Source organism: Leucopleurus acutus (assembly GCF_964270905.1).
Source record: "Leucopleurus acutus genome assembly, chromosome: 14".
NCBI classification, from domain to species: Eukaryota; Metazoa; Chordata; class Mammalia; order Artiodactyla; family Delphinidae; genus Leucopleurus; species Leucopleurus acutus.
Window position 1 is genome coordinate 5,027,672 of NC_139156.1, and position 27,968 is coordinate 5,055,639.

The window sequence follows — 27,968 nt, forward strand, 5'->3', positions numbered from 1 at the left end:
CTTGCAAGGATGTGGAGATGCCCTCAGATTTGTAGCTGAGAACTGAGCTTGAGACGGAGATTCTGGGTCTCAGCTCTGCCACCTTCTGGTGAGTCTCCACAACCTCTAAGCACCATGGGCTGGATGTCCCCCTTCACAAAATGAAATGGAATGAAAATGGTATTTAAGAAGAGATACGATCTCTTAAAAGAAGCTAGAGTCATACAGTCATATAGCAGAAATAGCCTATATTGTGATTTCTGATAAATGTGTTTTTTAAACTGGTCTACCCATCATTCTCATATGGTTAAGAGAAGCAAAGTGGTCAGCTGAGAGGGTTCACGGAAGCTCCCTGCCCTTGAGCTGCCCAATGTCAGGCAGCCCCTGAGCCCTGTGGGAGGGCAAATCCCACCCCCGTAACGCGGGCTGTCAGGATAAGGGGCCGGGTCCCGAGCCTGCCCCTGGGAGCCCCCAGTTCTCACTGAGACCTTCCAAGCCTGACTTCCTGGGACACCTGGAGACTGAAGTGTCTTCTTCAAGGGGACACTGATTGTAAGAGAAGGAAATCTAGAAAGCCTGTCACATTGCCATCCTAGCTGTGGTTTCTTTCAAACTTTTTTGTGAACGGGACACTGAGAACAAAACCACTGCTCTGAATAAGACCATTCCAGCACCTTGGCTCCCCAACATGGGAGAGGCAACATGGAAGTCAACACTTATTAGATGGGTCATTCACAAAACCACATTTCAAATCCATAGAAGACGCCGACTGCTGAGAACAAGAATCACATCTGCTACGTTTTGTAAAAAAAAAAAAGAAAAAACTGGATGGTCAGCAGGTATTGAATGTAGGCATTGATTATCAATAGCTGCTAACACCACTGCAAGGGAGAGAGACACGAACGTCCTTCTGAATGGAAGAACCAGTTGAAGTCATCCTGTCCCCAACTCATGCCTGAACGTGCACAAGCCTCTAGATGTGACTACTAATCTGCAGGATATATGAAAGACAGAGAAACACAGTCAGTAACACTGTAGGGGATGCAGTAAGCAAAACCCAGGCGACACCAGAAGCAACCTGGAGTTTTCAACAGACAAATTACAAGGAAAAGAAATGAAAAGAAAAAAGTAGAAGGGGAAATCTATTGATTAAAAGAGAACTAAAGAGACACAGCAGCCCCGCTGCAAAGTGGGGCTCTTATCTGGATCAGTTTCAAACAAACTAAAAAGAAAAAAAAAAAGCCATTTATGCCCCAATTGGAAATTAAAACCAATATCTGACGATAGTACGGAATTACTGTTCACTTTTTACACGTGCTGAAGGTAGTATGATTGTGTTTTTGGTAAATTCTTACCTTTTAGAAATTCACACTGAAATGCTTACGGATGAAATGATATGATGCCTGAGATCTGCTTCGGAATAATATGGAGGAGGGCGAGTGTGGGCTGGGAGCTGATCATTGTTGAGGCTGGCTCGTGGCTGGCACACGGCCTCATTATGCTATATTGTCTCCTTCGTATATGTCTGAAATTTTTGCATAATAAAAACTTGAAAATGACTAATGAAATACACCAGTGTTGACTTTGATTATTACGGCATTTCTGGGCATCTGGACTTTTGCAGTTGGATACACAATAACTACTAAATCAACAGCCATTAGGTGTTAAATATTATATCTCTTCTACTATAAACAAAAATTTAAAAATCTTCAGGATTTTATTCTAGGTTTGGCAGAACTTGGGACAATTCATGTAGGGAAACAAAGGATTAGTGGACATCTTAAAGCTCCGGGGAGAACCTGTGCTGTGAAACCCAGACGCATATACAAGGAACCAAGAGGAAGGCTGAGCTTTAAATTTTTCACATTATGAGAACCAACTGCCGACAGGACGAACTTTATTCTGCACGTAACTGACGCCATTTGAGACCAAAGCCTCATTTTCTCCACATCCCTTAGGTGGTGAAGGGTGGCAACCCCGAGAATGAACAAAAATCTGGACTCTAATAAAGATGCCTTCTAGTTCAAGGTTAAACAAATACGGCTCCAGGGCTGGAGACAACGAGTCCCACTCATGTATTCACATGTGCAGGACAGTACTCCTCCATCTAAAACCTCTAGATCACTTTCTGCCCTCACCCCTACGTTCCTGGAAATATAAAAACCTTTTCATAACTAGCCTGGGGATTTACCTGCGGAGAAGCTGAATTAAGTTTCTTTAGCGATCCTGCTCTCAGCGACAAGCACACTTGATTTAAATACCGCTAAATTGAGGTTTTCCATATGGACTTGGCCTTAGAAGTAACAGACACTGATAAAAATTACTGTTAGGAAAAAAACGTGGGAACAGTTTGCCATCCTTCATTGGGTACATTGGTCGTCGGCAACAAAGGGCACTTGGGTTGGAGCTGTCCCTTGGGGCGCTCTGGAAGTCTGTGTCTGCGTGTCACAGGGCTCAGGAGCCTGTGGGTTTGATAGGATGGGATGATGGATTGTAAACCAAATGGGCTTGGACAAACACACAACTGTGCAAACTCGACAGCAAACCAATTAGCAGTTCTTCTCTACTGTTTAAATTGCATGTGACATTTTTTCTTTCTGTATCATCAGAACAAACTTTTCATATATGCTAGTCACAAAACACACAAAAATGTCAATAACGAGGTTCTCTTTGCAGGAGACACAGTGGGAGCTCAAGGAAATGTTCACCCGTCCGTTCCGTTCTTGATCCCTTCTTAGTTGCCTTGTGCCATCCGGTGCTCAAGGGCAAAACTGGGTCTCCAAAGAGATCTTGTAGAAAGAAGGTGGCCCTGCCAGCAACCAAGGAAGCCTGCCTGTGTGCGACAGTCCTGCCCTAGCGTGACACCTCGGAAGTGAGCAAGAGATGAAACGTACAAGCACGCAGCTGGCAAGGAATGCATCACACCGCTTCCGGGACTTGCTGAAAAGCACTGAACACTCACCTGGAGGTTCTACAATTTGATGGCAACCTCATCCAAAGTGGTACCCAAAGCGAGAAATTTTTCCTCAAAGATTCACAAGACTCTACAAGTCTTAGTGGCACCATGATTGTAAAAGTCTTGGGTGGTCTCCATTTCAAAGAGGATTTTGAGTTTTAGAAATCCTCTCAGGTGTGATGAAACAAACCCAGGGCCCCGGGTGGCTCCTTGAATCCCCTCCCAAACCTCCCCGGCTGCTGAGCCAGACTCACCCATCGGAGCCCGGCCTGGAAGGGGTGCTGTCTGATGACAGGGACGAGACAGAGGCCACAGACAGAGGCCGGGACGAGGAAGGCATTGTGAAGGATCGGACCATGGACCGGGGACGGCTGCCTCTTCTGTCGTCCAGACTTGAGGGCTGGGTTGGGCAGAGGGGAGAGAAACAGAGAGAGAGAGACTTGTTTGATGCTGTGGCAAAAGGCGCCCAGCCTGGCACGGGCAGACACCTCGGACCAGGTGGTCTTAGCAGCCCGGAATCTAGGTCAAAACTGTCCACGCTTTCATGAACAATGCATGTGCTTGTTCAAAGCTGAAGACAAAAACGATGATTATTTGGAGGCTTTTTGAAATCTGATTTGATATCGTGAAAAATACCAGGAGGAACTTTGTTTTTTTAAAAAGTTAAAGAGCAGTTTTCTCCACCAAGACCACAAGGCATCAACTTGTTCCAGAGTCACGGTACAATGTACTGATCAGAAAATTTATCTTGTAGAAAAATATCTAGAATGTGAAAGAATTTTACAAGATCTTTAGATGAACTTTGTATCTCTGTGTGGTGACAAACCAAGAAGATCACTAAAATATATGGATGCATAATGACGGAACTTCTCTAGACTAAAATAAGATGCACCTGCTGCTTAATTACAGGTGGATTTCCTCCCCTGCCAGCGACTGGATTAGATGGCTCCATGGCTGGCGTTGCTAAAACTCCTCCTCACCAGACAGTGGACCAGCAATGCATTCTAGAGAAGAACGGTCTCTGGACAGAGTTTTCCATCGTCTCTTTGTCACGTCCTACTATTGTACATTAACAAAATAAGTGTCACTGAAATACAGCACATGTCAACACCTAATTAGCTACAAAATGCTAGTGTATCTGCACCCCGAGCCAGATGTTGGTACATCTGGGATGGCAGCTGCAGCAGAAGCTCCTTTCTTTAACCTGAGGATGTGGAAACCAAATTTCTGCAGGGCATTCCCTCTCTGTGTGGCTTCAACCTCCCTAAAGCCCATCCCCACTCCACCAAAGCTGGTGTTTCATTCAGCCCATCACCTACAGAAGACCTGCCCGGGACCACGGGTGATTACAGAGTGTACAACACCATTGAAAAGATGGTCTGTTTCTTAAATATTTGTTTTGCCCATGAAATACTATTTCATCTGTACACTATCTCTTCAACAGTAAAAGGTTCAACAGACTTGTGGTTGCCAAGGGGAAAAGGAGGGATGGACTGTGAGTCTGTGATTAGCAGATGCAATCTATTACATACGGAATGGATAAACAACACGGTCCTACTGTATAGCACAGGGAACTATATTCAATATCCTGTGATAAGCTATAATGGAAAAGAATATGAAAAAAATGTATTTATATATATATATATATATATGGATGACTGAATCATCTCGCTGTACAGCAGAAATTAAGACAACGTTGTAAATCAACTATACTTCAATAAAATAAAATTTTAAAAAATAGTAAAAGGTTCAAAATTGCTGAAGAACAGTGTAAAGCAGAAGCTGGTAACTGTTTTCTGCAAAGGGTCAGATAATAAGTATTTTAGGCTTGTGGGCCATAAGGTCTCTGTCCCAAGCACGAAAAGAGTCATAAACAGTACAGAAATAAGTGAGCACAGCTGTGTTCCAATAAAACTTTATTTACAAGAACAGGTGTCAGGCCATAGTTTACTGATCACTGGCTCAACATGCAGCTGAAATCTGCCAGCACAGAGGGTCTGGTCGGTCTTGGGTTTAGCACCAATGATGGTGCCATGGCCCATCTCCAGGGAGACAGCCATTGTCATTAATTGGCTTTTATAAGGAAAACTTAAAAGGAAGTGGTGACTTGCAGACAAACCCAAATTGTAAAAATGTTTCTAGAAACTCAGTCTACAATATCCTCTTCTCAGCCATTTCTGTGACAAAGTGAGAGAGTGGCATGGACATATATACACTACCAAATGTAAAATAGCTAGCTAGTGGGAAGCAGCCACATAGCACAGGGAGATCAGCTCAGTGCCTTGTGACCACCTAGAGGGGTGGGATAGGGAGGGTGGGAGGGAGGGAGACGCAAGAGGGAAGAGATATGGGGATATAGGGATACGTATAGCTGATTCACTTTGTTATAAAGCAGAAACTAATACCCCATTGTAAAGCAATTATACTCCAATAAAGATGTTAAAAAAAGGTTATATTCCATTTATAGTTATTATAAAATACTGGCTATATTGCCTGTGTTGTACAATATATCTCTGTAGCTTATTTTATACCTAACAGTTTGTACTTCTTAATCCCCTACCCCTATAGTGTCCCTCCCCTCTCCCTCTCCCCACTGGTAACCACTAGTTTGTTCTCTGTATCTGTAAGTCTGCTTCTTCTCTGTTATATTCATTAGTTTGTTGTATTTTTTAGATTTCACATATACGTGATGTCACACAGTGTTTATCTTTCTCTGACTTATTTCACTGAGCATAATGCCCTCCAAGTCCATCCATTTTGCCGCAAATTGGTAACACTTTATTCTTTTTTTATGTCTGAGTGGTATTCATATATATATATATATATATATATATATATATATATCTTCTTAGACTGCTTCCACATCTTGGCAAGTGTAAATAACGCTGCTAGGAACACTGGGGTATGAACACTGTATCTTTTTGAATTACTGTTTTTGGTTTTGCCAGATATATATCCATGAGTGGGATTGCTGGGTCATAGGGCAGTTCTACTTTTAGTCTTTTGAGAAACCTCCATACTGTTTTCCACACTGGCTGCACCGATGTACATTCCCATGAACAGTGCACAAGGCTTCCCTTTTCTCCACATCCTCACCAACATTTGTCATTTGTGTTCGTTGTGATGACAGCCGTGCTGACAGGTGTGAGGTGATATCTCACTGTGGGTTTGATTTGCATTTCCCTGGTGATTAGCGATGTTGAGCATCTTTTTATGTGCCTCTAGGCCACCTGCATGTCCTCTATGAAAAAATGTCTACTGAGGTCTTCTGGCCACTTTTCTAACGCGTGGTTTGTTTTTATGATGTGGAGTCACATAGGCTGTTTATATATGTTGGCTATTAACCCCTTGGCAGTCCTATCACTTGCAGATGCTTTCTCCCATTCAGTCGTTTCCCTTCCTTCAACACGTCCAGACGGCAGTCCAAAGCCTCCCACCCAGGCTTGCAGCTGAGCCCTGGGAGCCTGTTCTGGGTCCTTCCATTCCTGACCCTCCCAAGGAAGAGTCCTGTCTGCTACTCTAGGTGCGTCCTGACCACCCCATCTGCTACCCCTGGTACCAGCGTGCCCAGCTCGGCTACCGCTCCTCTCTCTGGCATCTCTGTGGGACTCTGACCCTCTTGATGCTCTGAGTGAGACCTGTTCACGGCCGCTGCCTTTCAAAACCCAGGCTCTCCCCTGCCAGTTCTTCCACAGCAGCAGCTTCTGAGGACGGCTCAGAGGTGGGGATCAGCGTTCCGGAAGTTGGGGACTGTCTTTCTGAGCACCCACCTGCTCAAACCACCTCCTGCCCCGTGAGGGGCTGCCTTCCCACTTCTCCCCGGCAACCTCCTCAGCTTGACTTCAACCCCGTCCTCGCTGGATCCAGGTGACGGGCAGGAGAAGACAGCCGTCAACCTCATGCTCGGGTGATTCTTCTGGCTCGGCAGATGCTGCCTCCGTTGTCCATCATCTCCTGGGTACGTGGAGACGCAGCCTTCCAGGAAATGCAGCTCTGCTTACGGTGGAGAAGAAACACGACCCATCTGACATCTGGGTGCCGTGAGCCCCCATTCCTAAGAGCGCCCAACATGACAGTTTCCATTTCTCTGATGAAATGATCTTCATGGCAGCCAGCGCTGAGGGAGGGGGTGCACAGGAGGCAGCCGGCCAGGGACCAAGAGGTGCAAGTGGCCACGGGATGACCTCACCCAGCTCGTGGGAAGGCCCAGGAAGCAGCCGGGAGCGTCCAACCCCCAGCCACAGAGGGCTGGCGATTTGCCCTGAGAGGCAGCCTTGCGTCTCGGTCGGGATGCACAAGCACGGATTGGGAAGTACAAAGGAAGGGGGACGGCAGGAGCCGGCTCTCGCAGAGGAGGGACAGAAGCCAGTCTGGGTCCCACATCAGCAGGGCAGCCACTGGGTGTGGCCCTGGGTCCTCCCGGGCCAGTCACCTCCCAATTCCTTCTTGACCAAGCAGAGCCTCTAGAAATGGAGGATCCAGGGCTTTTGTTTTTTCATCTGAAGCAGCTGGTCTCTCCCAGCCCTGATGGGGTAGCTCCAGCGCTAGGACACTTGGAGAGAGGGGACGTCTCTCTCCCTGCAGCGGGGCGGGCAGTGGCGGGGGCGGGGGTTAGAGTTAGGCGGGAATGTTGGCTCTGGCATGGACTAGGTGACCTGGCATAAAACACGGAACTGCTCTGGGCCTCAGCTTCCTCCTGAGCATGTAGGGAATAATCATGCCACCTTGAGAGGCCGGCGAGGATGAGCTGAAATGACGCAGGGGACGCGCATAGGGCGGGCCACGCTCTGAACCGCAGCCTCCGTTGCCCTTGCCGTTGTTACCATGGCCTGAAGCACAGACTCACTCCAGCCCTCTCCCCAGGAGCTGGGGACCAGTGCTGAACGTGGCTGGCGCCCGTGGCCTCTTCTCTGGGGACCCCGGGTCTGCACTCCTCACTATCTAAGTATACGGAGGAGGCTAGGCTCCTGTGCTTTCATCCGGGGAGCGGTGGCACCTTAGAGCCCAGGACTGTCTGAATGAAGGCCAAAGCTGAGCGGGCCGGGGGTGTCCCATGGAGCCGCCGGTGGATTAGGAGTCAGAGGGTGTCCAAGTCTTCCCTTTCTATGGCTTAGGCTGACCCAGAAAAATTGACAAAATGGTTTATGTCCTTTCTATGGGTTTTTATTTTTATTTTATTTTTTAAAATTTTGTTTATTTTTTGGCTGCGTTGGGTCTTTGTTGCCGTGCGCGGGCTTTCTCTAGTTGCGGTGAGCGGGGGCTGCTCTTCGCTGCGGTGCGCGGGCTTCTCACTGCGGTGGCTTCTCTTGTCGCGGAGCACGGGCTCTAGGCGTCCAGGCTTCAGTAGTTGTGGCACGCGGACTCAGCAGTGGTGGTTCGCGGGCTCTAGAGCGCAGGCTCAGTAGCTGTGGTGACGGGCTTAGCTGCTCCGCGGCATGTGGGATCTTCCTGGACCAGGGCTCCAACCCATGTCCCCCACGTGGGCAGGCGGATTCCCAACCACTGCGCCACCAGGGAAGCCCTGGGGATTTTACTTTTAAATCCATCTTTTTTAAAACAGGATGATACTGTATTGCTTTTGAAAGTATTCTGAGGAGCTTGAAAGTTCTCCAAGTAGGTAAGACGGGAAAGCCTCATTCCAGACGGCATTTTATCACCACATTTTGCAGAGGATGACAGGGTATCTGCCTGACCTTCTGTCTGCTCAAGGGAGGCTGGCCGCAGAGCCTGCCTTCGGGGTCCCAGGATGGAGGTGGACTCAGGGAAGCAGCTCCAGGGGACAAAGCATCCACGGGTGGAAAATGCATCCTTAATTCTGTCCCCAACTTCATTCCCAATAAGCCTGGTCAACCCCTGGCTGGGGGGTGGTGGTGGAGATGCCTTGGCTGCCCCTGCCTCGGGGTGGGACCTCGGTGGAGAAGATGCCGTTTCAGACTGCAGTGCAAATGGCTCGTCACCGGCCGAGGACGTCCCACTGCCTACACAACCGCCCTGCCCTTCTTCCCTCCTCCCCCATGTGCAAGCAGAGCCGGCAGAGAACTCATGAATCACAGCAGAGAAAGGGATATGAAGGACGTCTGGCGAGCCAGACAGATTTCTGTCCTCCTGAAATATACATGAAATGATTGATCAAAGAGGAAGCTTTTCACTTAGTAAGAAAACCTGGAGAGTTCACAAGTGTTTATTTCTCAGAAAGAATTAAAAGTGGCATCAGACTTTGAAAGAGGTGCACCGTGATGTACTTTGAAACTCTTCTGGCCACTTGACGCTGATTGTAATGAGACGCAGCTCGAGGATTCTGACTTGCAACGAAGGCTCCTCCAGCGTGGTCCTGATTTCTAAGCCTGCTCACCTGTAGCAGCTCCTGCTGGGCTGACGGTCCCAGATTCCTGCCTGCGGAGTCTTCAGACCATAGCCCGGCGGTTGTGTTACTCTTGGCTTGGTCAGGCTCATGCTCTGCTGTGGTCAAGGCCAAAGGCACCTCATTTGATGAGCACCAGGGTCCTGGGCTTGGAGGCTCTGGGGCCCAGGCATGGCCGGCAGGGCTGGGGAGGGTGGGAGAGCATAGAGCATAACCCCTCTCAGGGGTGGTCTGGCTCTCCTACATGTCTCCAACCACAAAGGCAAGAGAAGAAGAGCTCTGCCACTTACTCGTGTCAGCTCGGGCTAGTGAACCTTCCCATGGTCCTGTTGCCCCATGTATAAAATGGGGATGTGCACAGTGTCTCCTTCCTCGTGTTGCAGGAACCTAAGAAGTTCATAATTGTTAAAAATCTCAGAAAGGTCCCTGGCACATGGTAAGCACTAAATTAGTGTTTGCTAAGTGAGATAAATGGGTGAACAAAAAGAAGCCAGCTGAACAGGGAACAGCAGAGAACTTTAGAGAACGGCAGAAAGATGGAGCTGGGTCAGAAAAGAAACCAAAATGGCGCACCTGGTTGGACACCTGATTCTTTTGGAGGTAGAGCGTCTTGTGTTAGGAGAGGTGGAGTAACTCCTGCAGCTGCCTTCCCTTTGCAGGATAACAGAAGACCCGCTCGCATACTCCCCCTCCACGCCAGCAGGCATGGGATCCCAGCAGACCGGAAGAGGTCTCGCGGCCTCCTTTGCGACACTGATGCTCACCCCCGGACAATGGAGAAAGGGGGCCTCGAGCCATCTGCTAGGACAGATGTTTCCTGAGTCCACAAGCCGTCAAGGCTAGGACTCACCAAGGCTCCCAGAGACCCTGAGTAAGGGTGGAAGTGATGCTCTGAACTGCGCCACAGGGGTGCTCTGATGTGAGGTGCCTGGCCCTGCCCCCGGAGCTGTTAAGGCATGGCTCATGAAGACTGCCTCAAGCCCACCGTAAGGCTTGTCAGGTGTTTTGCATCCATAAAAATGCCTAGCCACTTTTTTTTTTTATCATGCTCCTGATCTCAGCCCTGGCTAGGAGACCTTCCACCAACTCTCAGCAAAAGCCCAGGTCTGATCTCCCTGTGCTATGCGGCTGCTTCCCACTAGCTATCTATTTTACATTTGGTAGTGTATATATGTCCATACCACTCTCACTTCGTCCCAGCTTAAAGTAATTATGCTCCAATAAGGATGTTAAAAAAAAAAAAAAAGCTCAGGTCTGTCCTTCACCCCGGAACATCCTGGCATTCCAGGCTCTGGGGGGCTGGTCACCCTCCCAGCTCCTCCTTACAATCTGTCTTCTGCCCAAGGCATGGCTGTGTCTGCGCCGGCCCCTGGCCTCTGCCATTCAAATCCCTGTCTTCAGCCTTTGCTAAGTGAGTCCTCCCTCCAGCCAGTGTCCCGCCCGCCTCCTGCAACCTACTCTTGGCCTAGATCAGTGACCCCTTCCTCCAACAGGTAACAGCTTCAGACCTCAGCAGTCCACTGCGCCCCTCAGTGACTCTGACCTTGGCCTGGGCACAGGCTCTACCTCGGCTTTGGGACATCGTGAGTGCTGTTTCCCTGTGTGTTATTTAACCCTTCGTGCGTGTCGTGTTCCTGGAGGTGTGGTCTCTGTGAACCAGCCTGAGTCGCCCGGATCTATGAGATCTTTCTGTCGCTCCACACACGATGGGGAGCTTGTGTTCACAGCCATAAGCGGGGTATTTGGTGATCAAGCAAATTCAGGAACGTTTACACCCTGACATTTCCAGTTGGCGAGAGGTGGTTCCCAGTGTGCTGGCACATGAAATGATGAAGGGGCGGAGGTTCCTTATCTCACTTCCTTAGCAGGTGTCACGTACACAACTCAAGTACTCGGCCCTGTGAGCCTGTCACAGTCGGACAGTGTGACACAGAGACACGCTCCCTCCCCTCTGCCGCGCCAGCCACTTACCATGGTCCGGACCCCGTACTGCTTCTCCACTTTTTCCTTTAACTGTTTGAAACAGGCTTCCATTCTCTCATGAAACGGCCGTAGTGCTTCTGTGACCTTGTCTCCATGAATCCTGATCCCTTCGGCCAAAAATGGAATCTGAAAGACATACAGGTTGACGTTCCTTATTTCTCGCTTAGTGGTCCAGGGAGAGAAGTGCACGCCAGGCAGAAAGTGGCAACGTGCAAAATGCATCTGCTTTGGTTTCCCAGTCAAACCGGCTGATTAAATTCATCATCAGGCAGGTTACTCCCCCAGACCAAAATGTGTAAATGACAAGCATTTGTGTTTTAAGTCGGACACGTCTAGTGCGGGATGCAGCACACCGGCTGCTCCGTTACTTTGCCTGACTCCCATTTGACCATCAACCCCAGAATAGACTTCTCTGTGCTTTCCACTTGAACTTGGGAAGGGCTGCGTTTTGGATTTGTTTAGCTGTGACCTGATCTGTTAGCAAAGGGCCAAGTCACAGTACAAAGATTTTTTTCGCTAAGAATATTGCCTCTACAGGCAAGTGAGAACCCTATTCCAAAATGTAAAAACCTAATAATACGGGATCTATCGTCCTGAAGGATGTTCTTATTTGGAAAGGAAAACCAAATTTATTCTTCCTTAAAACTAAAAAGAATCATGTCTCTGCCAACACTGCTGTCACAAATATCCGTGCCAAGACTTCACATCGGAGCGCGGAGATACAGCTGACCTTTAAAAGCGTCGTAGAGACATTTTTATTCCCCAGCCCCAGAGACCCTCCGGAGCCACAGCCGCTGGGGGTGGGTGTGAGAAAGCCTCCTTTCTTCCCCTGGCTTCGGCTTCCCCTGAGGCTCAGACTGGGAGGTAGATGCTCTTCAATGCAATCAAGCTAAGAGGCTTCCTCTTAATACTTTACAATTAAATCAAAATACTGATTAAAAACAGATTTTCTTAATATGACAGAACACCAATCTAAATGAGCAGATTTATTAGTGAGAAGGATAATAAGTGCACAATTGAATTTCATGTGAACAAATTCAAGCAATCTTATCAAGATGAATCAAGGCATAAAACGTATTTGGTTGCCGTTTATAGCACGCAGCTGGTGCCTCTTGTGGTGCTCCAGGAAAGGACGGAATAAGTGAGCGCTCCCCCGTGTTTACACCACCCAGCCTGCTCTCGAGCTGCCCTGGCGCAAAGTGTGTTTGGCTGACAGTTGGGCTTATACCCAAGGTACACGCCAGGCACCCCTTTCCGAACCGCGATCACCGACAGGACAGCATGCGGCTAAGGTTTCAAGCTAGATGGGACGTTTTACTATCCCACACGAATTACTCTTGCAGATGGCAGCCTTCAGGGGCTAGCTGCAGCTTGTTCAGGTTCAACAGAAGAAAATGCTCACAGAAATCCTTTTGCTTCCTGGGGGTTGGCAAAGGCAGGCTGCAGACAACCTTTGGTGGGATGGTAAATGTGTTGTGGCTCTCTGGGCGTGAAGACAACGTCGGGGTGCTGTCTCAAGGTTAAAGCACAGCCACTCTAGATCCTGAAAGCATCTTGGAAAACGGCCCTCTCTCAAATGTATAAAAGTGTGGTCCAATCATTTCTGCTTTTTTTTGTTGTTGTTGGTTTGATAAAACTCTTAATTGGCCAGATTCTTGACATCAAAGAAGCTACTTGCTGGACTAAAGTTAAGACCCTTTGGTTCAGGTCTTGGGACTGAATGAACGGTGATCTGGCAGGTGAAATTTATCGGGTAGGAAATGTATCCCCTCAACAGGTCCCTGCCATTGGTCAGATATAACCTTCTAAAAGACGGGTGGGATCTGGCCCTTGTTCTATGTCTGCTCGGGGCTGAACTTAAGCTACGAATAAAAAGATGCTCTGTGCAAACACTCCAACATATGAGGTGCCTAGTACACAAACAGAAGCCATGGACTGAGGCTTGGAACGGTCTTTGGATTCCAACCAAGCTGAGCGTCAAAATCTCTCAGGCAGAGTCCTGAATCCCACCCCCAGAGCCTTGATTTGGTCTAGAGTGGATCCCAGGAGGCCGCACATCTAAAGAGTTTCCCAGAGCCCAGAGAGGGGGGAGGACTTCCCCAAAGTCACACCTCTAGTTGTTCAAAGACAGCATGCAGCCTGCTCTCAAAAGACACCCTTCTAAATGGCGGTGCTGTATTTGAAGTCTGCTCCTGTGTGTCTCTACATGGATTCATGGCCTGCCGGCGGCAAAGAACACTTGGAAGCACTGCTAAGTGTTCCAGGAGCGCCACCACTGGCGACATCGGTACGACTGTCATCGGCTGGGGATGATGAATGGGTTTGGTCTTTCATCTCTGTGCATTTCAAAAGAGAAATATGGGGCTTCCCTGGTGGCGCAGTGGTTAAGAATCCGCCTGCCAATGCAGGGGACACGGGTTCGAGCCCTGGTCTGGGAAGATCCCACATGCCGCGAAGCAACTGAGCCCGTGCGCCGCAACTACTGAGCCCCCGTGCCACAACTACCGGAGCCCGTGTTCTGCAATTACTGAAGTCCGTATGCCTAGAGCCCGTGCTCTGCAACAAGAGACGCCACCGCGATGAGAAGCCTGTGCACCGCAACTAAGAGTAGCCCCCGCTTGCCGCAACTAGAGAACGCCCATGTGCAGCAACAAAGACCCAACATAGCTAAAAATAATAAATTAAATAAATTAAAAAAAAAGAGAAATATGCATGCACCACGGCGGTTTCATATGAGTCTATATGCATTCATCTTTGGACACACAGCAGGGATGCCCAACAAGAGAGCTGCGTGTAAGGAAAGATGGAGCTGTGCCTTTGAGGAAGGGGCTGGCGCTCACTGCTGACCTGGTGTCAGCCGCCAACCTAGAAGAGGCCCCAGGCAGCCTGCACCCGACCCCAGCCCCTGCCCGCGAGGGGGTCAGCACCCTCTGTTTCAGCAACGGCAACAGCAGAGCCAGGAGCTGCCTGGGACTTAATAACCAGCCTTCACAAATGATTTTAGGCATCAGTGATGGAAACCCTGCCAATGAACCCTTGGGATTCCCAGGAGGAAAACCTCACTTTGCCCTGATGGAGTTTTCAGGAAAAAAACCAAACCAAATAAATTAACACAAAACCAGAAGAAAGCATTCCGATAACCCCAAACTTCTTATTTTTAATGAGCGTATGACTCAATTACTGATATTAAAAGATGAGTCTTCAAAACATTTGCAAATGAAAGCAAGATCACAGGTAATGTTTTGAATATGTATTTTCATCACTCTTTGACTTAATGAAGTGGTTAGAAACCAGATTTTTTTTTCCCGAGTTTCCTGTGAGCTACTTTAAAATTCATCCTTTAATATACTTATTAGGGGTGATGACATAGTGCTGACATAAAGTTCTCTCTGGGGAACAAATTATTTTCCTCTGTAGGGCTTGAAACTCTTAAAATCCAATTTTCTGTAACAGCTTACAGTAAAAAAAAAAAAAAAAAAAAAAAAAAAATCAATAGAACTTTTGCAGACCAAACTAGTTTTTGTGTAGCAATGGTTTTATATAGCCTTCAGTGGAGTTTTGAATTCTGTACCCTTTGGTTTTTACAACATCTAAAATGGAATCATTCAGACCTTTAAATTCTCTCCCTCTTTTTTAGTAACAGAGGGAGACTGCCTACCTGAGGCTTACATCTTGTGCAAAGAAACCATCATGGCCAAAAAGTTCCCTTAAATTCAGCTCCCAGGGTGTCTTATCACAGAAGAATTCCAAGGCAAATTGATATCAAATGCCTACGGATTTGTGGCAAAGTCACACCCATTAGGATGGCGGCTATAAAACAAACAAAAAGAAAACCAAAAAATAACAAATGTTGACGAGGATGAGGCAAAATTGGAACCATCGTGCATGACTATTGGTGGGAATGGAAAATAGTGCAGCTGCTGTGGAAAACAATACAGTGCTTCCTCAAAAAATGAAAAATAGACTTATATGATCCAACAATCCACTTCTGGGTATATACCCAAAAGAAGTGAAAGCAGGAAAGAGAACAGATATTTGTACACCCACGTTCATTATAACACCATTTACAATAGCAAAAGTGGACGCAACCCAAGTGTCCATCAGCGAATGAACAGATAGGTAAAAAGTGGTCTATGCAGACGATGGAATACTATTCAGCCTTAAAAAGGAACGAAATTCTGACACATGTTACAACACAGATGAACCTTAAAAACATTACGCTACGTGGAATAAGCCTGTCACAAAAGGACAATGTATTATTCCACTTATATGAGGTTCCTAGAATAATCAAATTCATAGAGACAGAAAGTAGGATGGTGGTTTCCAGGGGTGGGGAGGATGGAGAGTTACTGTTTATTGGGCACACAGCGGTTTTGCAAGATGAAAACTGGAGATGGATGGTGGTGATGTGGCTGCACAACGACGGGAACATACTTGATGCCAGTGGACTGTGCACGTAAAAATGACTAAGGTGGTAAATTTTATGTTACATAAATTGTATCACAGCAATATCCATATATATTTTATAGATATAAAATAAATACCTGTAATTAGGCTTGAAACCAAAACTCAGCCCCACTCCACCCTAACAGGTCACACAGCCCATGAGCTGATGACGAAGCCAGGACGGTGAGGCTCCAGGGAGGCCGGGAGCAAAGCGGCCACAGAGCACTGGTCACAGCCTGGGACCCCGGGCTAGGGTGGGATGCCGCCCAGGCACAGGGAGGCCCTGGCCTCTGCCTTCCTCAGCCCTCTTCCGCCAGCCTGGCATGTGGGTTGTAGATAGGCAGCATCCTCCTTGCCTCCCATGTGAGAAAAGGAAGCTTAAAGCAAGCTGTCCAAAGTCCAGAGCAAGCAGGCAGAGCTCCCACGGGAACTGGGTCTGGACGTCCCCTCCACCTCCAGGCTCATGAAAGCTCCAGAAGCCCAGACACAAGAAAAGGGAACTTCCAGTGGAGCCCAGGACACCCTCCAGGGCTGCCCAGCCTCTCCAGACCATGTCCCGCTAAGGAAAGACTCAGAAGGCCTCAGGAGCACAAGCAGAAAAGCCAAATGTGCAGAATTACAGCTGGGGACACGGAAATGAGGACCCCTTCCCCCAACCCTGACCACCGGCACGGGGAACAGGAGGGTGGGTGCTCGGCGGTTTCCCATCCCCACCTCTCACACCGATGGCATCGGCTCGAGCGCCCTCCCAGGACAGGCTGGAGCCACGGTCTCTAGGGCATCACCGTTTCCTGACCTTGCCTGTGATGTTCCGTTCTGTCGATACCAGGCAAAGGTTTCCCAGCAGGCACTGCACTGACCGAGGGGAGGGAACAGACCAGGCTCATTTGCAAGACAGAACTTTCTAGGTGTTCAAAGGCACGACTACAGCCAGGGGTCGAGTTAATCACGGCAGTGGTGAATGGGTTCATCCGGGACAGACATGGTCACAGGTGCTCTGCCCGAGGTCCAGGGTCCTCCGTGGCGGCTGGCAGGTGTGCCAAGGTGGCCCTGGTGGATCTGGTCCCAGACTCCACTTTCCCCCCTCGGGCCCTGCAGCTGCGGCTGGACATTTACCTGCCATGCAATCAGGTCCTTGAGCTTCTCGATCTTTTCGTGGGCCTCGGGGTGCTCCTGCAGGTACCGCTCTGTAAAGAAGGCCTGGTGGAGACAGGGAGAGACACTTAGTACACCAACACACGTTTTTGTACACCAGGCCTGGCGAGAGAGCTGTGTGTGAAACAGATGCACACCCCGGCCATCACCCAGCTCATTCCCCCCAGGGTTGGATCCTACCCCAGCAAAACATCCAGTAAGGTCAGCACAACAAATGGACTTTGCTCACTCACTGTGGCGGCCCCGTCCGTGGAGCCCAGCAAAGCCACAGCTGACCCGGGTCACTCACTTCGCTGGGAGGCAGCTCCCCAGCTGCTCTCGTGTCCCTGACCCCCATCCCGGGTCCGCCCTACAGCTGAAGGGAGCTGGAACAGAGCATCACCTCTCCAAAGTGTCCAGGGCAGTTTCGCCTCACAGCCCACTTTCAGGCAGAGCCCCTTCTGCTTCAGTTTCCATTTTGTCTAGAGCAGGGGGCAGCAAACCTTTTCCGTGAAGGGCCTCAACTCTGTCACTGTTGTATCAGGAAAACAGCCACAGACACCAAGTAAGAGAATGGCCGTGGCCACGTCCCAGACTTGATTTACAGAATCAGGCGGCGGCTGTCGTGCAGACCCCGTGTCTAGGGCACATCCCACGATCTTCAGCTTCTGCCTGATCTCACTGAGATATTTTCCAGGGAGACCAGCTGGCTGTCCCCACTGCACCAGACTCCCATCTATTTTAAATATTCTAAGCCTTTTGTCTTTCACTGAAACTGTATCTTTTGGCCTTTAATGATCCCAGGCCTCTGGACTGTCATGAGGGTCACTCTCTAGGGCTCCGTTAGCACAGCCCGCTGCGGGGTGAAGATGAGGGGACAATGCCCAGGCCGGTCGGGCCCGGGGTGGGGCTTTGACCATCGGGAGGCCGCAGAGGCTGCCTCTGGGCGGCCCAGCCCGGGCTCGGTCACTGCGGAGCTCGCTCAGTGAGACCACGGTGGTTTCCGGGCTTGGAGACGGTCTGTCCCAGGACAGGGCTGGAAAGAGGAAGCTGGCGTGTCACTTGCCTTTTCGTAATTTGCAAAGCCTCCCATGACGGCGGGGTCCACGATGCCGTTCAGGAGCATGGAGAGGGGGCTGACGGGGAGGCTGGGGTCGTCCAGGTGCTGCTGCACCATGCTGTTTATCTTGTCGTTCGTCAGCTGCATGGTCTCGATGGCGTTCTCCAGGGGGCTGATCTCCACCTGCGGAAGGGGGAGGACGGAATGGCATCGGGCCAGCTGCCGCGGCCCCTGTCCTGCCAGGGCCTCTGCTGATGCCTCTGGCTCCTCGCCAGAGGACACACACTCCGAGTGGGGCAGGCTTCCTACTCTCCATGCACTTTTCTTCCCAGTGGCTTCTTGGGGCAAAGGTCCCTCATCACCCAGCCGAGAGAAGCCAGGCATTTTAGGATCTTTATGTGTTTCCATAGACCTGTCCCCACATGCAAACTCCAAAGGCACAACGCAAGGTCACCTAGACCTGGGGAATGTGTGTGCACATGCACGTGTGCATGCGTGTGTGTGCGCACGTGCGTGCGTATGCACACGTACGGTCATCCCAGGAAAACACAGCCCTGAGTGGCACTTGAGCACAGTCTACGTGCCTCACAGAGCAGCCTTTGAACTGTGGCCTTGTTCGTTGCTTGTCTTCAGGAATTTTGAGCAATCTCTCCCTGTCCCTGAGGCAGGAGGTCTGGGCCCTTTGTCCCTGGACTTGCTTGGTTAGGGAAGCAGGGGAGGGGCAGAGGGGTCCTGCCGTGGTCTCCGCAGGAGGCCACACACCCTCCTATAGGAAGGAAGAGCCCCCCCCTGCCCAGTGGTCACCACTTCAGCTGGACCTCACGGGCCTCCCTTGCAAACCCGCCACTGGTCAGCAGGACCCTCAGAGCAGGACGCAGGGCGAGCCAGCATGGGCCCACCTCGCCACCGCTCCTGCAGCTCTGCCCACACCCAGTGCCCTTCTTCCTCTGGGGGCCCCTGCAGGGCCTGGCGAGGCCCCGCCCCGCGATCCTCTCTGGCTCAGCCCGCAGGTGCCAGGAGGATGCGTCCGCGTTTAAAACAATAACACCACCTTCCCACCAGGCCTGGCTCTAACAGACCCTAGGCTGGGCCCCGGAGCCACGTCCAAGGGTGACCACAACACATGATAACCTGATCCTTCCCTTCCCCAAGGGAAGTGGGACGGGTCCCCACCTGTGCCGGGGACCCTAGGGTGTCTTTAGCAAATGGCAAAGCAGAGCAGCCTGTTTTCTCCTACAGCCCCTGGGGATTGTCTGAGAGGTAGAGAGACGGGGGTTGGAGGTGCAGAGATGTTGAGAGAACGGAGAGACCCTAGAACGACACCCTCAGTCGTCACTGGCGAGCATCTGCCGGAGAGGTGACCTGATGGAGAGGAGGTAACACGCAAAGAGGTGGCCGACCATGTGCTGGTCGCTGAGGGTGCCCCCTGGTTGCAAGTGCACCCCAAACAACACATACCCTAGGGCCTTTGTTTTCACCCCACACCTGGCTTTATCAGGCCCTGGAATGCACCACCCCAGACACAGAACTTCGCCAAATGGACTCTCCAGGGCAGAATTCCATTTTGACTGATGGCTAACTCCCTGTCGCTGGTCCCGTTTGCCGCAAGGAAGAGCAGTGTCCTAGCTTCATCAGACCAAGAGGGTCAGCTGCTGGTCTGTTCCAGCGATGGCGGGGCCAGGAGTGCGGGCAGCAGGATTATTGCAGTCCTGCCATCCTGGGATTATTCAGCCCCCAGCTTTCTTCGTTCATTAAAAAGGGCAAGCACAGCCCGTGGCAGAGCCACATCCTTACAGAAAATCAGGGCTCAGCCTTCGCCACCCCGAGCCGTTCAGCACCGTCCTCACGCAGCCGGGCTGGCTCACGGAGTCCCCGATTACAAACGGCTTATGGGAAGAGGCTCATAGGAGGATAGGAGTGGTGCCTGTTTAGGGAAGGGTCTCCTGTCCTGTGGTCCCCCGCATGTACATCACCAGCTCCGAATGGTGCCAGTGAAGGCTTGCATTTCTGCCACCTGCCACGTCTCCTGAGCCTTCCAGAGGTCAGGGCCTGCCTGGGTGCTAGAGGGGGACAGAGTGGGGTCTCTGGGGACACAGGAAGTAGAGGCGCCCTCCGGGGGTGGGGAGGGGGGCCCAGAGCCCTAGGGCTTCAGAGTAGGAGGAGGGTGCGCTGGAGATGGGGATGGGATGCAGCTGACCACACGCATGCTCAGGGAGAGGTCAACTGAGCTTAGAGGTCAGGGAGAGGTCAGCCGGAGCTCAACTGGCGCGGACGAGGGTCAGGAGTGGAAACAAGGCTGGGAAGACAGGCGCCAGCCACGTCCTAGGGCAGAAGCAGGAGTTTCCAAGGGGACTCATGGTAAACTGAACAGTGGGTACCACCCCTCTGGTTAAGATCCTGCCAGGTGAAAACCAAAGGCATTGAGACATATGACAAAGCACACGTATTCCAATCAGACCTTGTTACACTGGCAACTGTCACGCTGCTGCTGCTATACATTCAGTGAGAACCTTCTGCCCAACTCTGGTTCCTGTGGCTGGAACTGTCCGATAGCTCATCACCGAGGCAAAGTCTAGCTAATGAGATGCGGGTCATTATTTCTTTAAAAAGGGTGGGTGAGGGGTATATTCTCAAGCTATTTCTACTTGAAAAGGAGCAAGTACTATTAATCAAGTTGTTTGTCATGTAAATGGCAATAAGACCATCAGGAAGAAAGATCTTCAAAAGCGTATGTAAATTGGAATTTGTCAAACCTGTCATTTCGGTAACAGAAAGAACTGTCAAAACAGCACAGTGAAGACTAGATTTAAATATTTTGTAAAAAGGAATGAAATCTTAGCTCTGGTTTCTTTCTACGCTAGAGGAGGTTGTGATTACACGGCATTTCCACCGCAGTATTCGTGGACGGGGAGAGTGATTCTGGGTTAAGCCTGATGTGGGGTCTGAAGCATGCCTGCCAGCCACGGTGACCAGATGACAGGCCCGGGGAAGAGGCCGTGTCAGACCGCAGAAGAGGGGGTGATGGGCAGTTCCTCCTGTGGGGTGTGCTTACCATGAAAACAGATTTGACCTCAAACCACCTTAAAATGCCAGGCAATTTATACGCAGTTGTGTATATGGTCCTTTCGATCCACATATTCTGCAAAGGGAACACACACAGGACACTTGTTAGGAGAAGGATGTTGCAGGTAGATGACAGCTTCTGTCCTCGCGGGGATTTGCAAGGGTCTCGGAGGCAAGGTCACCAGCCGCCCAGGGAACACCTCACAGGCCACGCTCTGCTGAACTGCCAGACTGTTACACAGGACACCGTGGCCCCCTGTTCCCTGGCCAATGGTGCCCATTTCCCTGGCATTTGGCCAAGAAAATACAATAGAAGGGGAGAATTACATACATCCACACGAGGGAGGTTCCCTCTGAGCAAACAGACTTTTGGAAAGGCTCCAACGAGCTTTCCGTTAGCCTTACTTAGTGTTCAAAAGAAACTTGAAGATGCAAATCCATTGAGGAAGACTGGGCTCCATAAAAGTGACCTCTCAACATTCTAATAAAATCAGTCAGTATTTTAACGATGAATTTTTTCTCTTTTTTTGGCGTAACATATATATTTACATCAGAAAATGAAGATATGGAAATAGAAGGCAGAAAAATCACTCCGTACCTAAAGATGACAACCTAACCTTTTACTATCTGGGGTTCAAGGCTTCCTACTAAGCATTAACAAGTGTGTATATGTGTATTTTCAATGAAAATGTATTCTTCCGAAAATGGTATAGTACATATTGCGGGAAGTTGTTTAAAGCCAGGAAATGTAACTCCACCCCTCTTTAATGGCTGCACAGAACTCCGCTGCAGGGGTGAACCGTAACCCCTTCCTCCCACCTCCTACTGCGGGGTGTCCAGCTGGTAGCAGCCTTTGCCTGGTACACCTCCCAGTAACAGAGAATCACTGAGCAGTCTGAGTCTGTCCATAGTGATCCAGATATAAAAAGATGGCGTAATGGACTGTCAACATTTCCAGAAAACTGGCTGGCATGTAGAAAGCATTTTCTCCAAACCTCAGATTCCAGGCTGGGAGAGGGGAAGGACCTGGCCGAGGCCCCAGGGACACAGGTCAAGGCTCCTGCTGCCCCCGGGGGCTACTGGCTCAGGCACCGGCCTGGAAACTGCAGGCTGCGCTGCTCCCTACCAACCCCGGCATCCCCGGGGGGCGGGGCCTGCGGGTTCCACGTTGACCCTGTCTCTGGCTCCCTCCTCCTTGCCGGCTCTGGGTTTCAGAACTTCACGCGTGGCCAGGTTTGGAGGCACCAAGCTGCTCTGAGCTCCCGGGCTGGCCTGGCAGGGCAGCTTTCCCAGCACCCAGGCCCTGGGAGCCAGGCTCCCTGCAGCAGGCCCCAGCCTGGCCTCCCATTACCACCAAACCCCCTGCGCTTATCTGAAAGCCTGGGGCTTTGTCAAGCACGTGAAGGACTAAATCCCGTGGCTTCTGAAAGCCTCATCTGTGTGTGAGAACCTAACGGGGCCATTAGGGGATTTCTGGGCCATTTAGAAAGAGCCCAGCCTCTAAGGCTTAGCGCAGCTCCGGAGTTCAGGAGCCATGGTTATTCTTAGCTCTGCCTCGAATGGCTGCGCAAATGTCGGCAATTTGCTCGACCTCCTTGTGTCTCTTCCTACACCGTATAAGAACGTACATCGCCGCGAGACGTGAGAGGCCTGAGGGAGATTCAAGAACCGCCCATACATCCTGCAGCCAGGATGCTACAGAAATGACAGTTATTGCTGTGATGACCAGAACAGAGACGGCTCAGGAAGCCCAGCCCCGGTGTGGGTGTCTAGGTGGGGCCTTGCCTCTCTCACCACTGCAGACGGTGCCACAGTGAAACGAGTCACCAAACAGGTTCAGGATGCCCCACTAACCAAGAAACAGGGTTTTGGTTTCGAAAGAGCCAGTGATGAAACTGGGGACAGCCTTAGAATTTCCCAACTCCAAGATCCTAGTTGACACACAGAAAACTGGGCTCGGGAAGGGAAGGGAAGGGAAGGGAAGGGAAGGGAAGGGAAGGGCCTTTCAGAGACTCACAGGCATCGTCGTGGGGATCAAAAGATGATAGGAAACAGGGCTTCGAAGGGAGGGTGGGTGGAAGGCAACTTTGCTGAAAGTGCTCTGAGCTTCCCTTTGGGTCAGCAGCATGGTGCTAATTCAACTTTGACCCCCTGCACCCCCAGATACCTGCAGACAAGGTCCCCGCCAGGGGTCCCTGGGGCTAACGCCACCTTGAAATATGGGCCTATCTAGGGATTTCCAGAGGAGGTTTTTCAGGGCAGGAGGAGAGAGAAACGTTAACATTAAAAATAAATAAATAAATAAAACTATGCTTTCGACATACAGTTTTGAGGGCATTAGCCCCCTGTGGCCCCCTTTGCCTGGTAAAGCAATAAAGCTATTCTTTTCTACTTCAAAAAAATTAATTAATTAAAAAATAAAAACGCTGTGCTTTATTTCATGCCTTTGCAAAATGGAATCCATTAAAGCAGTTGTATGTATATCTTTTAAAAGGTTGCAAGAATCTGTGTTAACACTTCTATGACTCTAACGCAGTGTCTTCAACAAGGCACAGATGTTCAGCAATGTGTGGAAACACGTGATTCGCTGTCGCCGCCGGGGAGGCTCTAGCTGGCACCTAGTGGGTAGAGGCCCGGGATGCTTCTCAACATCCAGGGAGGCCTGTTATTCAGCTGTGCCCGCGGGGACCCTGTTCCGGCGTATCGTGCCACAGTGAAGTTCAGGTGTGGGCGCTGGGTAGTGAGCCCAGCTCCCCTCCTGACTGCTTGTCCCCTGCAGAGAGCCGTGTAAGCACTCGGCACCTCCGAGAGCTTATTTATAACTGAGACACCAGCACCTGCTCCAGGACCCAGGGCACAGAGGAAGACTCAGATACACGCAGGGGGGGAAGCAAGCGTGCTCCGAGCACAGAAACACTCCAAAGCACTAGTTACCTTCTTACAGTATCACAAGCACCTTAGTGATACTATCTGTGAAATGGTCGTCATTTCACTAAATCTGAATGGGTAATAGGCTAGGACCTCTGTACATAACACACAAAGGCATTCATTCCTGCACTGCGGGAGCCTTTGAGAACACGCTCTTCCATGCGCAGTTTTGTTAGTAGTGGCATGAGTTTGGGGGTGGGTTTTTTTTTTTACCGCAAATTCGTTGTCTGGGTTTTTCTCTCCCTTGCGGATCGGACGAGAATATTCAAATCGCTGGACCTCGTTTACTCTGTAAAAACTGTACAGAGATAGAGGAATCATTAGACATTTAACCAGAAAAGCAGCCGATTTGCTTTTAGACACAGGAGCCGGTCTCCCTATAGGTCAGTGCATCCCTTAAAACATCTCCAGCCTTGACCTGGAGCGACAGCTGGGCTTTCTTTCCCCGCCAGCCTCAGAAGAGAGACGTTGGCAGGTGGAAAAATTACCTTGAATTTTTGCCTCGTCTCTGTCCCTGACAATGCTCAAGGGAGAAGAGATGCTGAGTAAGAGTGAAACCAGCAAAAACAGAAAAGGTGAAGCAAAGGAGAGGGGGAAAAGGCCTTCATTCTCCATTTATGCATTTATTATTTAAAACTTGAATTCATAGTTCAACAATTAAATAATTTAATCTAATAAGTTATTAAAAATTTTAAAATATGTCTTATTTTTTAAAAGGTCTTGTATACTTTAATTTCAGATCTACAAAAGGCAGATTTGGCAACCACCAAGGGTGGCATACATAAGATGGAGACTGTGCCTTCCTCCCCTGGGGAGGGGTTGGGTTTCACACACATCCCAGAGGCAGGCTGGGAGGCTCACTCACCCCCCTGTGCTGAAACGCAGGTGGGTGCCCCACATCAAAGGGAAATATCTGAGCACACACTACAGTCCACTAGTGTTTACTGCCTCTCTGAGAAAAAAATGTTGCAAAACTTGAAGTCTAAGCCTTATGAAAGCAAGCATCCGTCAATAAACCGAGTCCTGGTTTATTTCCCACGTTTGCTGATGAAAGGTTAAAGAAATGGTAGTGAATTTTGCAGAAGAACCCAATCCACCAAACTTCAGGATATAAAATAAGCAGATCCTGAGCATTATTAGGCCATCAAAGAGGTTAACTGTTTTTCACCAGTACATGGATCAAATAGAAAATTCTTCATATCTAAGAGACATCTAGTGTAGGTGTTTCTACACCACTGCTAAGTCAGGGGCAATTCAATGTAGATGCAGAAAATCTCACTCAAATTTGGACAGTTGGCCTGTGAGTTTTAAAATCCACCTCCAGGGGCTTCCCTGGTGGCGCAGTGGTTGAGAGTCCACCTGCCGATGTAGGGGACACGGGTTCGTGCCCCGGTCTGGGAAGATCCCACATGCCGTGGAGTGGCTGAGCCCGTGAGCCATGGCCGCTGAGCCTGTGCGTCCGGAGCCTGTGCTCCGCAACGGGAGAGGCCACAACAGTGAGAGGCCCGCGTACGGCAAAAAAAAAAAAAAAAAAAAAAAAAAAAAATCCACCTCCAAATCCCATATTATGTAATCACCCTGTTGTACAGGTGAAGGCTTCTTCTCATCCCCCACCTGGTTCTCCATCACGAGCACATGTCTGAATCCCTATTCCTGGCTTCTGGGATCCAAATGCTCTGGCCACACCACAGGCACACAGACAGATCTGTGGGGTGTGGGGCAGGGCCTGAGCCCTGGAGAAAAGGTGTACAGGGGGTCTCTCACCTGGTGGCTCAAATGGAGCCCAGAGCACCCCTTTCTCCCCCTGACTTTCCCTGTCTCCCAATCTCGGGTATAAGGAACAGCCTTGCACCCTCCTGGCCACACGTGTTCACATCTTCCTTCCCCCTTCTTTGATGCTGAACATGACTAATTTCCCTTGCTTTTTGAAGTAAACAGAAAGAGCATCTGAAAAGTTAATCAAAGGCTGACATCCACCCTCTGAGACGTGAAATTATGAAGAAGCGATCTGTGTACGCCTCTCACCACCCTCATGTTGGGTAAGGAAAATGTTACCTTACAATCTGCTCTGACACGGGCCTGTGGAACTTAGGGGGCAAATCGAGTTTGGGCTTTACTGTGAAGCACTGAATATCTGAAGGTCAAGGGGGTTAAGGATCATAAGGCAGCGTGGTCATTAGCCAGGAGCAAGGTCCCACGTACACCCAACCATCCAAACAAACGACATCGCCATCATTTTATATCCGACATGGCTGTCTGAAAGGATACATTGGCCAGCAGAGTTTTTAATATCGTCGCCTGGCGGAGATGTTGTCTTCATTTTCTCAGCATTTGGAAACTGAGTTAATAGCCGAGCTTCAAAATCTTCCCGGCGTTCATACTCCTTCCCACGGTAAATGAAAACTTTCCCCTGGAAACAATGACATTCATTAAATAACACCCCAGGGGAAGGGCCAGGAAAAGTTCACACATAAAGGCATTGGTCTTCAAGATGGGCTTGACAGTTTTTTTTTAAATGTCACTGAATGAAGAACAGCTTGTAATTGTGGTGATCTTACTAATCAAGAACACAGGAACAGAAGCCAGGTAAGTTAATACTGTTTAAGAAGCACTAAAGATGATGTTACTGAAAGTACATTTCAGTCTTAACAGTAGCAATCAATTTACAAAACCATGAGAAACCAAGTAAGTGATTGAAGCCCACACACTAGTGGGCATGAAATGGCCAGACAGAGTAAAGGCACCAAGGCAAGTGGAGGAGAATGGTGTCCATATCATCTCCCCCCTAATTAAGTAGTTTCCATCCTACCAGAAAGAATTCAAGGGAGAGATAGCCTCATCCACCAGAGGGCAGACAGCAGAAGCAAGAAGAACTACCATCCTGCAGCCTGTGGAACAAAAACCACATTCACAGAAAGATAGACAAGATGAAAAGGCAGAGGGCTATGTACCAGATGAAGGAGTAAGATAAAACCCCAGAAAAACAACTAAATGAAGTGGAGATAGGCAACCTTCCAGAAAAAGAATTCAGAATACTGATAGTGAAGATGATCCAGGACCTCAGAAAAAGAATGGAGGCAAAGATTGAGAAGATGCAAGAAATGTTTAACAAAGACCTAGAAGAATTACAAATGAGATGAACAATACAATAACTGAAATGAAAAATACACGAGAAGGAATCAATAGCAGAATAACTGAGGCAGAAGAACGGATAAGTGACCTGGAAGACAGAATGATGGAATTCACTGTTGCAGAAAAGAATAAAGAAAAAAGAATGAAAAGAAATGAAGACAGCCTAAGAGACCTCTGGGAAAATATTAAACACAACAACATTCTCATTATAGGGGTCCCAGAAGGAGAAGAGAGACAGAAAGGACCCAAGAAAATATTTGAAGAGATTATAGTCGAAAACTTCCCTAACATGGAAAGTAAATAGCCACCCAAGTCCAGGAAGCGCAAAGAGTCCCATACAGGATAAACCCAAGGAGAAACATGCCGAAACACAGAGTAATCAAATTGGCAAAACTTAAAGAAAAATTATTGAAAGCAACAAGGGAAAAATGACAACATACAATGGAACTCCCATAAGGTTAACAGCTGATTTCTCAGCAGAGACTCTACAAGCCAGAAGGGAGTGGCATGATATACTTAAAGTGATGAAAGGGAAGAACCTACAACCAAGATTACTCTACCTGGCAAGGATCGCATTCAGATTCGACAGAGAAATCAAAAGCTTTACAGACAAGCAAAAACTAAGAGAATTCAGCACCATAAAACCAGCTCTACAACAAATGCTAAAGGAACTTCTCTAAGTGGGAAATACAAGAGAAGAAAAGGACTTACAAAAACAAACCCCAGGGCTTCCCTGATGGTGCAGTGGTTGAGAATCTGCCTGCTGATGCAGGGGACATGGGTTCGTGCCCCGGTCCGGGAAGATCCCACATGCCTTGGAGCAGCTAGGCCCGTGAGCCATGGCCGCTGAGCCTGCACATCTGGAGCTTGTGCTCCATAGCAGAAGAAGGCCACAACAGTGAGAGACCCGCGTACCACAAAAAAAA

At 49.4% G+C, this 27,968-nt stretch overlaps 1 protein-coding gene across 2 annotated transcripts in view; it reads right to left on the reverse strand.

Annotated features, from left to right (window-relative positions):
- DOCK1 (dedicator of cytokinesis 1) overlaps positions 1–27,968 on the reverse strand; it is a 528,830-nt gene that overhangs the window by 13,240 nt on the left and 487,622 nt on the right. For both annotated transcript variants that reach the window (XM_082855005.1, XM_082855004.1), the window contains exons 41-48: positions 26,179–26,320; positions 25,966–26,044; positions 24,124–24,208; positions 20,972–21,058; positions 17,926–18,102; positions 16,842–16,925; positions 11,268–11,405; positions 3,190–3,335 (exon numbers count right to left, since the gene is read on the reverse strand). In XM_082855005.1, the coding sequence (XP_082711131.1) occupies positions 3,190–3,335; positions 11,268–11,405; positions 16,842–16,925; positions 17,926–18,102; positions 20,972–21,058; positions 24,124–24,208; positions 25,966–26,044; positions 26,179–26,320 (938 nt within the window). The remainder of the gene's footprint in view (positions 1–3,189; positions 3,336–11,267; positions 11,406–16,841; positions 16,926–17,925; positions 18,103–20,971; positions 21,059–24,123; positions 24,209–25,965; positions 26,045–26,178; positions 26,321–27,968) is intronic.